Source organism: Cherax quadricarinatus, chromosome 15, assembly GCF_038502225.1.
Source record: "Cherax quadricarinatus isolate ZL_2023a chromosome 15, ASM3850222v1, whole genome shotgun sequence".
Lineage (NCBI taxonomy): Eukaryota > Metazoa > Arthropoda > Malacostraca > Decapoda > Parastacidae > Cherax > Cherax quadricarinatus.
In genome coordinates this window covers 14,478,722-14,495,909 of record NC_091306.1, presented here as the reverse complement: position 1 = coordinate 14,495,909, position 17,188 = coordinate 14,478,722, and the positions used below count along the sequence as shown (strand labels likewise).

Sequence of the window (17,188 nt, the reverse complement as noted above, 5' to 3'; positions counted from 1 at the left end):
TGCCATGCCCCTTCCTTAAATGGATGTTACCTGACTAGGTAGGTCATTGGCCTAAGCCAGGGGGGTGACATGGACCTGGTTCGCATGTGCCAGTAGGCTTGCTGCAGTGTTCCTTCTTTCTTATATTCTTAAGAAAAAGAAGAAATGAAAGTTTGTCTTCTTTTTACATTTAGTAATTTATATAGAAAGGGTTACTATCCCCTTGCTCTCAGCATTTTAGTTGCCTCTTACGACACACGTGGCTGACAGAGGAAGTATTCTTTTCCGCTTCCCAATAGAGATAAAAGAAAATAAATAAGAACAAGAACTATTAAGAAAATGGAAGAAAAGTCAAATGAGTGTGTATATGAATATGTAGTGTGACCTAAGTTTAAGTACATAGAAGTACCAAGATGTATCTGTTATTTTGCTTGTTTATGAGATAAAGACAAGATACCAGCAAACCTACCATTGTGGAAAACAGACTTACGAGTGCCCCAACATACTAGTTTTTCGAGATATGAGCTGTCATTCGGTTGATTTTTTGCTCTGAGTTACAAGCCAAAATCCGAGTTACGAGTGAGCTTTCCCCTCCAGGGAGGTTCCTTGATGCTGGTGAGAGGCTCTTGATCTAGGGAATTGGATCTGTGCTCCAGTTCTTTAAATTAAGCCTGAATACCTTCCATCCCCTCTCCCCCACAGGCGCTGTATAATCCTACGGATTTAGCGCTAATGCCGTCACTAGTTGGCACAGCAAATGCCAAAACATCTGCTGAGCAGTGCATGTGTTTACCTCACCATGAAAGCATTTCTCTTGTGTTTTGCTTGCATTTTGTGCAGTTATTTTGCCAAGTTTCTTTTTTCTAACCATGGGTCCTAAGAAAGTAAGTGCAAAGGACAGTGCTGAGAAGAAAAAGAGGATGATATCCATGGAATTAAAGCATGAAATCATAGATAAACACAAGCGAGGTGTGCAGGTTGTGGGTTGTAGCATTAAGAATGTAGCAAGCAAACCAGTGAAAAGTGAAGTGAAAATAAAATTAAAAACAAATTGTAGCTGTTAAGTTCAGTGATAAAATGTAGCATTAAGAGTGTAGCAAGCAAGTTAAGTGATTAGCGATAGAAAAAGGACAGAACGAAATGAACTCCTCCAATGTTGTTGTTATTGGGGTTTATAGGCGACTGACAGCATATGCCACTTTGCCAGCATCTCTTCTCCAAGGTAAATATGTACGTACACTTTATAAAACCAGTTTATTTCTTTACATTCTCTACTATGTTTTATTATGTTTTTATACAATATTTCTTATTTATAAATACATTGTTTCAATGTTTTCCTTATGAAACTAGGGATCTAGTGCAGTTAGCCTGACAAACATTCTGTTTTCTCTTATAATAAGAGCATGGGAAGATATGGTCAGAGCAGAAGTGGGAATGGCTACCACTAATCACATAATAACATATTTTATTCATTCTAGAGTATATATGCATCATGTTTCTGTATTATTTACACCTACCATCCGACTTACGACCGAGTTTGGTTCCGAGAAACCGGTCGTAAGTCAAAATGGATGCAAGTCGAACTTTACTACTGAATATCAACATAACATTTTTGTAATTACTTTATTTTATTGTTTTATTTTGGTATTTCATGTTTTACTTTACTTTTTATGCTATTAGTACTGTATTTTATACTGTAAGGTTTAGGATAAACACTGTGTACAACAAAAACACTTGTTTATTTCCCAGAAATTTGGCATAAAAAACACGGTCGTAAGTCGAGTCGACATATGTCAAGCAGGTCGTAAGTCGGATGGCAAGTGTATATTGTTCATTATGTCATATTAGATCAGTTGTGATAGAAAAATAACCCATAGAGTTGATATTAGCATTATATTAAAGTATTTTGTCCTGCTTCCCGAGAGCAGGACTGCCGCTGGAATGGATTAATAGCATTTCAGTTAATTTAAATGAGGAAAATTGATTTGATACACGAGCAAATTGAGTTACGAGCTAGGTCACGGAACGGATTAAACTCGTAAGTTGAGGTTCCACTGTACCTCCCTGGGTGGTTGCTGTCTACCAACCGACTACAGTACCTATTATTATTATTAATTCAAAATAAAATTTTTATTTCTTATACGTACTGTGCAAAGATAATCTGGTTGACATGTAATAAAACATTGTTAAACACAAAAGAAAGCCACTACTACTATTAATATTATTATTACCATCATTATTATACTAAACCCTCTCTCTTAACACAATTTCTCAATGAAAAGTGCAACCAAAAATTTCCATAGTATGCAAAAATCTTTGCCCTCTGTTATGCCCAGTAAATTTAAAAATAATAAGTAACACGAAATCTGGATAGCAAATGCCATGGATTTTCAAAATCAGTTAGCCAGACCATGAGTTTTGTCATCGTGTCTCCCACTATTCTTGCTAAGTGAGAGAAAATTTTGTTAACTAGACAGCATTTTATCTTGATTAATGTTTTCCAAAATTTACATAGCTTACGAATGCTTAAATTATACAAAACACCTACATAATTTATTCAAAACACCAGTATAATTTATACAAAATGGTTATATGTACATACATACATACACAGTTGAGAATACTTTATCCAAAATGCTTGGGACTGCAACTTTAAATGAATGTTTCTCTGAACCATTTATCTGCACTTGCAGTTGTGAAGATAAATGGTTCTCTGAACCATTTATCTACATGACCCAGTAATGAATCGTGTAAACTGTTTTGCATAAAATGATGAATAAACAACAGAAATAATCATTAATAATCAAAATTGTTGGCGCTTAGCATCGGTAGGTTAAGGTAAACCAGGTGATGGAGTTGAATGGACTGCGGGTATTATCATAAGTTTATTTAGGTACATTTACAAAAAATACAGTTCCACAAATAATCAAACATAGTAACATACAGTCGAACCTCAGTACTCGAACTTAATTCATTCCAGAAGGCTGTTTGAGTGCCGATCTGTTCGAGTACCAAACAAACTTTTTCCAGTCAATTTTCTTTTTTTGTTCATTAATCTTCTTATTCCCTGTGGTGACTTATTTATACAAATAATAAAAAAAAAATGCCAAAAAATGCGAAGAAACATAAAATAGTCTACAGCGAAATTCTGGCAGGTTGTGTTTATTTGGTTGAGTGCCAAGTATGTGGTTGACTAATGAGCAATTTTTTTTTTGTACCGAACAAAGCGTTCGAATACCGAATTGTTTGAGTAGGGAGCTGTTCGAGTACTGAGATTTCACTGTATGTGTAAATTACCTAGGATAACCCAAAATAGTCAGACAAAGTGACTTATTTCCGCTGGGGTCCTTGACTTATTTTCACTGGGGTCCTTGACTTACTTCCACTGGGGTCCTTGACTTATTTCCATTGAGGTCCTTGACTTATTTCCATTGGGATAATTGACTTATTTCCACTGGGGTCCTTGACTTATTTCCATTGGGGTCCTTGACTTATTTCCATTGGGGTCCTTGATATGCTAATTTGCTTGTTTACCATCAAACCTCCTGGTAATAATATTTTTACTCGCCTCAAATGATCCTGATATTAGAGGAACATTATCATTTATGAAAAGCAAAGGTAAAATTGCAGTATGTTAACCCTTAAACTGTCCAAACATAGATATACGTTGATGTGCGGCAGGCTCCGAATGTAGATCTTATGTTTTTTTTTTTACATGCTTTCAAATGGGGAAAATCAAGGTCGGAGCGCTACGCACGTGAATGCAGATCTACGTTTGGACAGTTTAACCCTTTGACTGTCGCAGGCCCCTTTCTGAAACTGTCATTCTATGTCGATAAATTTTTGGAAAAAAAAAAAAAAATTCTTATGAAATGATAGAGAATCTTTTCCCGATGGTAATGACACCAAAGTACGAAATTTGGTCAAAAACTCACGGAATTACGCTGCTGCAAAGTTAGCGGTCTCGGCGACATATACGCATCGGCGATTTTGCCGACTTTGAGCCCTGTTTTTGGCCAATTCCGTTGTTCCAGTTGACCAAACTCATAGCTATTTCTTTAGAAGTCCATTTTTTCTATCTGTTGAGTACAAGAAACCACCCATTTACCGATTTGAACAACCCAATAAAGCGGTCAGAAATTGGCAATTTGGCCAATTTCACACAAATTAAAAATGATGCCAATTTCAAAGTAGGGTCCAGAATAAGCAATGTAGACATTCTTGGCACTAAAATAACACATCCTCTGTTCATTAGTTACGTCTCTAGGCCCCTCTTATATTACTATTGCTTTCTATTTTGATTTTTAATTGTACAAAAAATACAAAATTTACTGTTATGCAGACTACTGCATTATTGTAAAAATGGTACAAATAATATCAGTGCACTAGTGAAAGAATATTAGATTTCCCAGTTGAAGTGTATTGGACGTGTGGTGTGATTTGCTTACTCCTGAACATTGGTAAAAATCGAACATTTTTGCTACTTTGAGCTCAATTTCAAGGTCGTTTTCATCGTAAAAGTAATCAAAATCATCTCTATTTCTGTAATATGTTTTCCGTTTTATCATCTGAGGCCATGAAAACGAGAATACAACAATAAATACTATACGAAAATGCACCTCAAAGTCGGTATTTTAATCCAAAAAAACGGTCTTTTTTTTTTTCTCATTACGCACTGCGTGCTGCAGGATTTTTTTTATGTGGTTCACACTGACCACACAGACCCATTCTCTCACATGTGGGCCTACCAGCTTTCTCCCGCTTGATTTGAAGCCGCTAGAATTTACGCATATAAATACGTCAGAAACAGTGGTGCGTAAGACGTATATATATGACCGAAACAGTCAAGGGGTTAAGGGTTAAAAGGGGTTCAAGTAATGATGCATACCAATTTACGGTAGTAATACACAAAAGCCGCCATTTGCACCCTGTAGGTTTGTCTGGGTCATGTTGAAGTACGAATGTACTCTCGTTAAATAGTAAAAATCAGTAAACTTAAAAACATAAAAAAAAAAATTTTTTTAAAACACGTGAAAAAAATCACAAATCAGTATGTAGTCTTAGCCATAGACACATCCACTTGCACACAATGAGGCACGGAGGAGGAGGAGAACAAGGCCAATCAGATCCATTTCACATATTGAGTGTTACTCACATGAATGATAGTATCACGCAAATGATCAATTGCAGCTAAATTGAGTGACACTGAAAGACATAAAAATACTGCCATGCTCAAAATAATTGAAGAACCAATACAAAGACAAACAATGCTTCAGTTTGAAAATGTAAGCGATGATATAAGAAGAACAGAGGGAAATATATCTTTGTTCATTGCTGAACATTGTTCATTATGAGTAGTTGATCATTTAAGTTAACTCTGCAAAGAACATTTTGCTGACCTTGTAAACTCAGGATTGGGATTTAGCAGATCTAGAACAATTGCCTGTATACTAGTATGTTTTTTAGTGCTGTTTCACGTAAATTTATCATGTTTACCTCATTCTAGGCTTTGTGATCAGCAGATGCTTTATCACCACTAATCTTTAAATATTTAATGCCCTGCCTTTTCTTCAATTTTTGTAACCAGCCTGCTGAATACAGCCATACTATACTGGTAGTGGGTTTGTATCAACCATCTTTAGATATTTTTTTTTAATGTCACCTTTGTACCATTTATAACATTTCTGGTGCAATGTTTTCTGAATGCCACATACAAGGCTATAAACTATTCCACACTGATAAGAGTCAACAGAAAGGATGGTGGAGTGGTGATGTATACCTTTGCTATACCTTTAAAGAGTTCGAGAGTTTACTCTCAGAGCCTGGCCATGGGTCAAGCTCATTTGGTGCTTGCCTGATCAACCAGGCTGTTGCTCCTGGAGGCCCACTGCCCCACATATCCATCACAGCCTGGTTGATCTGGCACCTGGTGAAGATACTTGTCCAGTTTCCTTTTGAAGGCTTCTACACTTGTTCCAGCCATGTTTCTGATATCTTTTGGTAAGGTGTTGAATAGTCTGGGAACCCAGATGTTGATACAGTGTTCCCTTATTGTCCCCACCACATCCCTGCTCCTCACTGGGTTTATTTTACACTTCCTCCCATATCTCCCACTCCAGTAGTATGTTGTTATGGCAGTGTGCAGATTTGGGACCAGGCCCTCGAGTACTTTCCAGGTGTAGATTATCATGTATCTCTCTCTCTCCTCTGCTCCAATGAGTACATGTTCAAGACTTGAAGGCATTCCCAGTAATTTAGGTGCTGTCTTGCTTGGTGTGAGCCATAAACAATCTCTGTATTTGTTCCAGCTCTGACATTTCTCCTGCTTTGAACGGGGCTGTCAGCGCTGAGCAATATTCTAAATGAGGGAGCACTAGTGATTTGAAGAGTGTCATTATTTCCCTTGTTTTGAAAGTTCTCAATACCCACCCATCTTCCAGGCTGTCATGATCTTTGTCTTGTTATGTTCCTTAAAAGAATGGACAGCTGACATAATTATTCCTAGGTCTTTTATGTGTTCTTTTCGTTCTACTGTATTTGGTCACCGCCTTTGAATTTTGTATATAGTGTTTCTTTTGATTTCTTCATTCTTTCCATACCTAAGCAGCTGGAACTTATCACCAATGAACGTCATGTTGTTCTCCACTGCCCACTGGAAAACCCTGCTTATGTCTTCCTGTAATTTTTCAGTGTCCTCTACTCTAGTGACTTTCATGCTTATTTTAGTGTCATCTGCAAATGATGATACAAAAGTGTGATGGGTGTTTTTATCTGTATGCTATGAGGATGAAGAACAGTGGAGGTGCCAAGACAGTACCTTGGGGCACTGAGCTTTTGACCTCGCTGATGCTGGATCTTGCCCTGTTCACTACTACTTTTTGCGGTCTGCATGTTAGGAACCCAAAACTCCATCTGCCTACCTTCCCTGTAATGCCCATGGCCCTCATTTTGTGTGCTATCACTCCAAGATCGCATTTGTCAAACGCCTTTACAAGATCTGTGTAAATAACATCTGTGTTTTGGTCGTCTTCTAATGCCTCTGTAATTCTGTCCTAATGGTTCAGTAGCTGTGACAGGCATGATCGTCCTAATCGAAAACCATGCTGGTTCGGGTTATGCTGATTGTGCTGGTCCATGAAATTTGTTATCTGCCATATTGTCTCTCTTTCAAAGATTTTCATGATGTGAGAAATTAGGACTACTGGTCTGTAATTTTTCGCTAGTGCTCTACTACCTCCCTTATGCAACAGAGCTATGTCTGCACACTTTAAGGCCTCCAGTATTTCACCTAGATCTAAACTCTTTCTCCATAGAATGCTGAGTGTTCGTGCTAATGGTACTTTACACTTCTTTATAAACAGAGCATTCCATGAATCTGGTCCAGGTGCTGAGTGGGTGGGCATGTTGCCCATTTGTATGTATGATAATTTATGTAACTGTATTTATGTATACCTGTACCTAAAGAAACTTATTAGCATTCCATTAAACAGCATATGCTCATTCTGACTCTGATGAATCCACTCCATTAACCCTTTCAGGGTCCGTCCCGTAGATCTACGGCTGGTCGGTGAGTGTCCAAACCGTAGATCTACGCCAAAATTCTAGCGCCGTCAAATTTAGCGCGAAAGCGCTCATAGGCCTACATATGAGAGAATGGGTCTGCGCGGTGGGTGTGCGCCGTAAACAAAAAATCTAGGCGCCTGCATAGCATTGTGGGAACGCCGGCTCAGTCACCCTTGTTCACCATGTCTCGTCGCAAGTCAGCTCTGACTCCCCGGAAAATTGGGACTCTCCTCTTCCTGTCTGATAGTTCTGACACTGATGGAAGTGGAAATGAAGACGAATTCTACGGCTTTGATGAGTTAGTGACCGAAAATAATGACCAGGATATCGATAATAGTGCAGAAAACCCCGACGATCCTCGACCTTCTACCTCTGGTGTGGGCACTCGTGACTCACGGTCGGTTGTTCCTAAACGTAAGAGAAAACTAATATTTTCCCGTGGCCTGGCCTCTGACTTCAGTAATGACGATGATTCTGACGTGGATTGTGATTTTATTGCGCTTGACGATCATTCGAGTAGTGATAGTGAGGAAACATATTCACCAGTGAAGCGTCGGTATGTGCGCCGCCGCATGCGCTCGGGTAGTGTACCCTATGCTATGCCCAGGGGACGGAGTACATCCCGTAGTACATCCCGGAGTACATCCCGTGGCCCTACACCCGTTTTAGGTAGTGATAGTGAGGATGATGTGGCTACACTTGGCATGGATGGGCCACAGACATCAGTGGATGGTGTTAGTGGGGCTGGTGGTGGTAGTGGCACCGCCATGCGTGACTCGCTGTGCCACGCGGGAACCCACGCTGCTGACTCGTCAGTTCAAGGACAAAGAGGAGCGTCACCCACCAGCCCGCCACAACCACCCGTACAACCAGCCTATGATGTCCAGTATCCACCAGCAAACCGTATCTGGGATTGGCAGCAAAATCCCAATTTTGTTCCCAGCCCTCACCACTTTGATGACTCGCAAAGTGGAATTCTACCTACCTGTCCCCTTGGAACCACGGCCAATGAACTGGAATTCTTTGAATTATTCTTTGACCAGCCATTGATGGAAACTATTGTCAGGGAAAGTAATAAGTATTTTCAGTACACCATGGCAAATACGATCTTATCACCACAGTCAAGACTACACAGGTGGAAAGAGACGACTGTTGCAGAAATGTATTTGCTTTTTGCAACAATAATGCTTATGCCTCACGTCTATAAGCATAATATAAAAGCATACTGGTCCACAGATCGGCTAATTTGTACCCCATCCTTCAGTGAAATAATACCAGTGAACAGGTTTATCTTACTCTTACGTATGTTGCACTTCTCTGACAAAACCAGGCCTGACAGAAGTGACAGGTTATACAAGATTAGAAATGTTTTCATGTATCTCAAACAAAAGTTCAGGATATACTTTTATCCATTCAAGAATCTTGTAATTGACGAGTCTTTGATTTTGTTCAAAGGTAGACTGTCATTCAAGCAGTATATACCGAGCAAGAGGAACCGCTTTGGTATAAAATTGTTTGTACTCTGTGATTGTGACAGTGGCCTGGTGTTGGATATTGTTGTATACACGGGTAGTAAAACATTGAAAGATACCAAGATGTTATTGGGTATATCAGGTGACGTAGTGAGAAACATGATGGCACCTTATCTTGGTAAGGGCCATACATTATATACCGATAACTGGTACACAAGCCCATTACTCAGTGATTTCATGCGAGTGAACAAGACAGATGTGTGTGGCACAGTGCGTTCTAATCGTAAACATATGCCCAGGCTCAACGCAGGTGTTCGTGGTGATGACGTGCAGGTGTTTACTGCCAATGACATCATGGCATTACGGTGGCATGACAAACGAGATGTCACATTGTTGACAACCATTCACCGTAATGAAATGCAAGACAGTGGCAAAGTTGATCGAGTGACTAATGAACGTATTCGAAAACCAGTGACAGTGATTGATTATACACAAAACATGCGCTTGGTTGACAAGTGTGACATGCAGATTGGTTTTGTTGACTGTGTTCGTAAGAGTTACAAGTGGTACATGAAACTTTTCTTCCATCTCATGGACATTTCAATGCTGAATGCATATAATATGTACCAAATAAAGACTGGTAACAGACCACCGTATGGTGAATTTTGTTTGTCTGTTGTCAGACAACTCATAATGAAGTACCAGGTAACAACACCTGCAATACAACATGGTCCTCGAATTCATCACAATATACCCAAGCGTTTGAGAAGAGAAGGTGATCATTTCATAATACAGCTTCCTTCAACTCAAAAGAAATTTGCTCAGAAGAGATGCATTGTCTGTGCACAAACAAAACGACGGCAACAAAGACGCAAAGACACTCGGTTTATGTGTGAGGAATGTAAGGTGCCTCTGTGCATGGTGCCTTGTTTCAAGGAGTTCCACAAGCTCCAGCAGTTCTAAAACCATATCCAGTGATTGTAAATATGTAAATATATGATAGAACATTAGTATTATACAATATTTGTGCATGTTTATTGTAATAAACAACAGTGGTAAACAATAATATGATAATAACTTTAGTGCGGTTATTGTGTTCAATACAGTGAGTTTATATATATAAATTATATACAGTATTGGTCTCTCAGGCCCCAAATGTTAGTAGGAATAGAAAAAAATTGGAAAAGAAAAGAAAAAACAACTAAAACAACAAAATAATATAATACGCGTATGTGGAATTCGTCGATGTTGCCGCCACCACATCATTTTCTACAAACTTCTTGGCACTGTATCTCGGTAAGTACTGATCAGATTCTAATTTTTTTTGTTTTATTACCTTCACAAAAATATGCTCTTTAATTCTGTAAGAAAAAATAATTTTTTTTTTTTTCAAAATTTCTTGGACACTGGTGCGTGACTTCAGATTTTGGCCTTGGACCCTGAAAGGGTTAATACATGATCGAGATCTTCACTTTTCTCTATGCAATGTTTTTCTATTTTTCATTAAATTCGTTCATCACTTTCAGCATAGAACTTCAACAATTTATCCTTCTGTTTCATTAGGTGGTAGATTGTAGTTGTTCTAACATCAAACTTCTCAACCAGATGCTTCACACTTAAACCTCTTTCAAGTTTTTCCAACAACTTAACTTTCTGTGATATAGATAAACATAAATGCTTCCTCTTTTTCTTTTCATCATTACCCATAGGCATTTTTGGTATTTTCAACAATATCTTCACATCACAGAGCATAGAACATGCCGTAATCAGTAATTCCTGCTGACAACAAACTGATTGATCCATTTATGGTACATCTTGTCAACACTTGAAAAATGTATGGATTTTGGAGGTTTTTGAATTTTGGAATTTCAGATGAAAGATTCTTTATTGTATATATGCACACAGTAGTACCCCTGTATCTGCAGGTTCGGTTTCTGCGGTTTCAGTTTTCTGCAGTTTACTGCGGGCAAAAAATATTCAGTGGAAAATTCCAGAAATAAATGATTCATAATATCTTTATTTCTACAAGTACATGTACAAGGTATACAGGCCTAGCTGACATCAGTGACATACTATTATGTAGACAGCCCCTTGTTATACAGAGCATTTTTGGCAAATTAGGTAAATTTTGTACCCAGGATATGACCCACACCAGTTGACTAACATCCAGGTACCCATTTTATTAATGGGTGAACAGGGACAGCAGGTGTCTTATGGCAACACGTCCTAATGTTTTCCAGCTATCAGGGGATCGATCCCTGGACTTCAGTGTGTGAGCTGAGTATGCTAGTGATCAAGCTACGGGACAACTTTCAAATTGCACATCATTCTGAGTAGCATGGTGAAACCTTCCCTCCCTGTTCCTCAGTACATGACTCGTCTCTCTTTGTCCTCTGTACCCATGCTGGCCCACTTTATTATACAGTGTGAGGTGTGTGTGTGTGTGTGTGTGTGTGTGTGTGCATGTGTGCATCTCAGTGTATGTACACTGTGAGATATATGTGTGTGTGTATATACACTGTGAGGTGTGTGTGTGCCTCAGTTTATACATGCTGTGAGGTGTGTGTATCTCAGGGGTATGTAGTCCACATGGCATGGGCTGATATAAAAAAAAATTGAAGAATTGAAAAATTAGTTAAGCTTACAGAAAAATACTTCAACAATCTGGCAATGTTTTGGTGTAAGTTTCTACAATGAATTATAGTCACTGCAACATTTCTTTTGATGATGCCACAGTTATTATATCCCTGCTCATGAAGTGAATTTTCAGCTTTTTTTTTATCCCCTGATATATTAAAATCACCATTTGGCATCATTACAAAGTGGGAGGAGCTATGGCAGACCAAGGAGAAGCCAGCAATGATGATGCAGTCGCCATGACAGAAAGAAGTGTTTCGATCATGGCGCTATAAAATGTTTTATATTTACACTATTATTGACAGTTGTATTTATTAATCTATCACTGTCTTCCAAAATGATATTAGGCTTACAGTAAATACCATACAAACATAATACAGATGCCCAAATGAAAAAACTGACATCTGAGGAGTGGTCAGCTAAGGCAGTTAACCCACATTATAATTTTACACTCTCTGGTCCACTAACACTATAGAAAGCATGTGTATCACTGAGGTAACTGTAGAAGAACATTTCTTTTGTATGCCGAGACTCATAAATAGCATGATTTTCTCTCTCTCAAAAAAAAAAAAAAAATGGCTCTATATCTTGGAAATAAGTTATTGACCTATTTATTGAAAACCACCCATTAATAATAAATGTATTAAAAGCATTCAACAATGACAGAACCTACTATATTATGTTTGGTAGCAGAGCAGGTGCTGCACAACTAAACATTAAGATTGACAGCACCCTAATTGCCAGACATAATGAGGGCAAATTCCTAGGCCTATACCTCGACAACAACCTGAATTTCAGCACCCATATTCAACACATATCAAAAAAAGTATCCGAAACAGTTGGGATCCTCTCCAAGATACGATACTACATGCCGCAAAATGCCCTTCTCACACTATACCATTCACTCATTTATCCATACATCACCTATGAAATTTGTGTTTGGGGATCAACTGCAGCAATACACCTAAAGCCAATAATAACTCAACAAAAAGCCGCAGTAAGAATAATCACTAAATCCCATCCCTGGCAACACCCCCCCACTCTTCATAGATCTAAACTTACTCCCTGTTCAGAATATCCACACTTAATACTGTGCAATCTACATATATAGGACCTTAAATTCCAATATTAACCTTGACCTAAAATGCTTTCTTGATAGTTGTGACAGGGCCCACAAGCATAACACCAGACACAAACATCTCTACGACATTCCCCGTGTCCGACTAAATCTATACAAAAATTCAATGTATGTCAAAGGCCCTAAAATCTGGAACACCCTACCTGAAAACTCTAGAACTGCAGACACATTCATCACCTTCAAAACTACCATTAGAAAACATCTTATCTCCCTGATACACCCCATCAACTAACTACATAAAAACCACCTGGTGGTTCACACGTACACTCACTCACTCACCCATTTGACTATAAGCACAGAAATACGTATCTTAATCTTAAAATAATGATTTCTAACTAGTCACAAGTTTGCCTGTGATACTCCAATATAGAAACTATGTATTGTGCCAGAACAAAAGCATTCACACTGCTAAGCTCACAAACTAGTATTTAGTCACTTAGTATTTAGTCACTTAGTATGTATTCAGTCAACTTACTCCACAATTTGTAATAATTTAGGGTTAAGAATTAATCTAAGTTTGCCCGAAATGCCTAGCCTTGCTAGGTGTTCTAGTGTCCCCCTCTGTAATTAGTATGTATTTTATTACATGTAAACCACACAATAACCAAAATCTGTAAACCCCGCATTGTATTCCTTATAGAGAATAAACTTTGATTTGAATATTTTTGCAGTAGCACAAATTTTTGGCCAAGGGGGGGGGGGTTATAAAGGGCAGATATGTACTTTACGAAACATCAAAAACTTACCAACTTTATTTTTGGGGGGATGAAAATAAGGTATATTATGGTATTAAATTTCATGATAAATTTAGTTCATCATTGTTTTATCAGTTGGGAGTGCCAAAAACACTTTTGACAGTGCCAGTAAGTGAGGTCTTGCTGCCAAATCCAATTGTCAGTATATATTTTTTTTATTCGTTTTATTGGCCAATCTTTATGAAACTTTTATATGATAATATGACATGTATGCTTATTAAAACTAAACAAAATTGGACAAAAACAAATTGACCTGTTCCAGGCAGGCTATATACTCCTAAATTTACTCACATCCAGTTAGTCTCTAGCATTCTCAATGTCCACATTCGTTGCTGCGTTATTTCGGTGTTCTGAAAATAACCCTTAATTTTGCTAAATAATGGCCTCAAAGCACAAAAGTAGTAATCCTGGCAGGTCTTCAAAGCCTAAGAGAAGTGTAATTTATCCATTAAGGTTTATCATAGGTATGTATGTAAATGGAAAAATGACTTACACAGGGTTCCCTACTATCCGCAGTCTCGGGCATTTGTGGTAGGTCTTGGAACATATCATCCATGGATACGGGGGCACCACTGTACTATTTCCTTTCCCTCTCTCTCAGCATAAATGGTGGGGATATTTTCTCTTTTCATTTGAATATTCTAACACTTATGGCCAATAGAATGGAATGAATAATGATCATGAATTGTGGAATGTGAAAAATTGACTTTTAATACTTTTACTTAAATGTAATTATGATTTCTGTAATATGACAGAAAATTGGTCGTGACAGTAACAAGTTTATAATGAAAGCACTAGGATAAATTTGTTTGTTTGTAACAGTGTGTTTATACTATAACTCAGTTCTTCATGTAAACTACTGATAAATCTCTCTCTCTCTCTCTCTCTCTCTCTCTCTCTCTCTCTCTCTCTCTCTCTCTCTCTCTCTATCTCTCTCTCTCTCTCTCTCTCTCTCTCTCTCTCTCTCTCTCTCTTTCTTTCTCTCTTCTCTCTTCTCTCTTTCTCTCTTTCTCTCTTTCTCTCTTTCTCTCTTTCTCTCTTTCTCTCTCTCAACCCCCTTCCTATTTGTTTCCCACTGTCCTGTATTTTGTCTTTTTTTTTTTCTTCCCTCTTTTCCTCTCTTCTCTTCCTCATATTCCTCTTTCCTACCACTTACTCTCCCTTCCACACACACCCTCTGTCTCTTTTCCTCATCCTTTTTTTTGTGGGCTAAAGGCCATCACAAAATTATGCAATATATGATCCATTGACTCGTTTGAAAGCCGTAACATTCAATGTTAATATCTGAACAACGGCTATCACTCTAGGTATCATGTTTACCATTGATTGGTAGTGTTCATGATTATTCTAAAGTTCTTGTGTATTCCTGAACTTTATGCATTTACTATATATGTATATCATTACAGTTCAATGAAACTTTAACATTTTTATGGTAAACAATATTTTCTTGCATCCTCAGATCGTTCAGTGGACCTCGTAGAAGTCTACAGTGATGATGACGAGGATTACAGCTCGCAAGATGAGGGTAGCGATTCTGAGCCTATTCTAGAAGATGGCTCAAGAAGGACTCATCATCACTTGAGATCCAGCACGCGTTCCAAAAGTTTACCCCCTAATGCCCGGGTAAGTTGGTAATGCCATTCGTGTAGCTCTGAATACTGGCTAACCATTCTCTTTAAAGACACTCACTTTTATAATGTTAAAGGTAGGAGGTTCATAGATAGCAGCTTTTTATTCTTTACCTAACTGTGTTTCTTGAACCAGTCCCATGAGAAAAAGGGGATAAAATTCTTCCCTCATAGTCATACATGTCATTTGATGATGACTAATGTGTCAAAATTTTTATTAATGCTGTACAGTGGTACCTTGACTTAAGAGTTTAATTCGTTCCGTGGCCCAGCTCATAACTCAATTTGCTCGTACAGTATATCAAATCAATTTTCCTCATTGAAATTAATTGAAATGCCATTAATCCATTCCAGCGGAATTCCTGGCTCTCGGGAGGCAGGAGAAAATACTTCAATATAATGCTAATATCAACTCTGTGGCTTATTTATCTATCACATTGATCTAATATGACATAAATAAACAATATAAATAACATATATAAATAACATGATATATACAGTAGAGCCCCACTTTTCAGTGTTCCACCTTACGGCATTCCGCTAATATGGCGATCTCAAATTATGACCAAAACTTTTTATACGGCAAGTGGTCTTTGAAATACGGCATGCACCACCTGGTTTGTTTACGTTCTCCATGAGCACATCTCTCTGTTATGTAATAATAATCACTCTTGGGCACATTAAATGTCTAATTTTACATCAATATAGACATTTTCATTAATCCATCTATGATATTTTCTTCAAAATTATATAAGAAATATGTTACATAGCATATAAACATGCTGTTTACAGTGGACCCTTGGCTAACGAATGCATCGCATAAAGTTAAATCCGCCCAATGAAGCGTTTGAGCGTAAAAATTTTGGCCTGGCTAACGACAAAAAACTTGCCCAGCGTGATTCGTCCCCAAATCTGTCCGTCCAGCCTGAGCACCTCAGCTGCCCTGCTGTCGTTGTTTACAAGCCAGGGTGGCCGGTTTCATGCATACATTCGATACATTTTGTATTATTCCATTGTTTATAGTGCTTGTAACTGCTAAATAAGCCACCATGGGCCCAAAGAAAGCTTCTAGTGCCAGTCCTGTGGTAAAAAGGGTGAGAAATACTATCAAAATACTATCGTACCACGGTCGCTGCTGCTGCACCACCATCAGCTGTACTACTTGAAGATGTGGAGAGACTGTTGTTGGTGTGGCTTAACGAGAAACAATTACCGAGAAACAACCCCAGAGGGTTAGCCACCCAGGATAACCCAAGGAAGTCAGTGAGTCCTTAATCTTGTCCCCCAGGATGTGACCCACATCAGTCGACTAACACCAAGGTGAACAGGAAAAAATGCCTGGAACTAGTGCTCATATTGGTGAATTTAAGGCCAGCAAAGGTTGGTTTGAGAGATTTAAGAATCGTAGTGGCATACAGTGTGATAAGGCATGGTGAAGCTGAAAAATTCCAACTCCAACAAGTGTTCAATTGTGACGAAACAGGCCTGTTCTGGAAGAAAATGCCAAACAGGACCTACATTACTCAGGAGGAAAAGGCACTCCCAGGACACAAGCCTACGAAAGACAGGCTAACTTTCTTGTTTTGTTGTAATGCTAGTGGGGATTGCAAAGTGAAGCCTTTACTCATGTACCACTCTGAAAATCCCAGAGTGTTCAAGAAAAACAGTGTCTCATCACTCATCAGTACTCTTCAATGAAGGTAAGTGTCATTTTAACATTTATTTATATAGTTATTGTGCATGTCTCATTGTTTTCTTTGTAGGGAAATATATATTTCATGAAAAAAAAAAACTATTTTTTTAATACTTTTGGCTGTCTGGAATGGATTACGTAATTGGATTTCCATTATTTCTTATGGGGAAAATTAATTTGGCTAACGATAATTTCATCTAACGATGTGCTCTCAGGAACGGATTAATATTGTTAGCTGAGGGTCCACTGTATATGCCATGGAGGTGTGGTTGCCAGGTGGTGGGAAAACATTACGTAATACTAATAATCACTCTTGGGCACAT

The 17,188-nt window shown here is 38.3% G+C and overlaps 1 protein-coding gene across 7 annotated transcripts in view; it reads left to right on the top strand.

The window, feature by feature from the left end:
- The window catches only part of KrT95D (phosphofurin acidic cluster sorting protein KrT95D), a 280,348-nt gene that overhangs the window by 184,323 nt on the left and 78,837 nt on the right, over positions 1-17,188 (top strand). For all 7 annotated transcript variants that reach the window (XM_053781217.2, XM_053781218.2, XM_070085171.1 and 4 more), the window contains one exon: positions 15,004-15,167. In XM_053781217.2, coding sequence (XP_053637192.1) covers positions 15,004-15,167 — 164 coding nt within the window. The remainder of the gene's footprint in view (positions 1-15,003; positions 15,168-17,188) is intronic.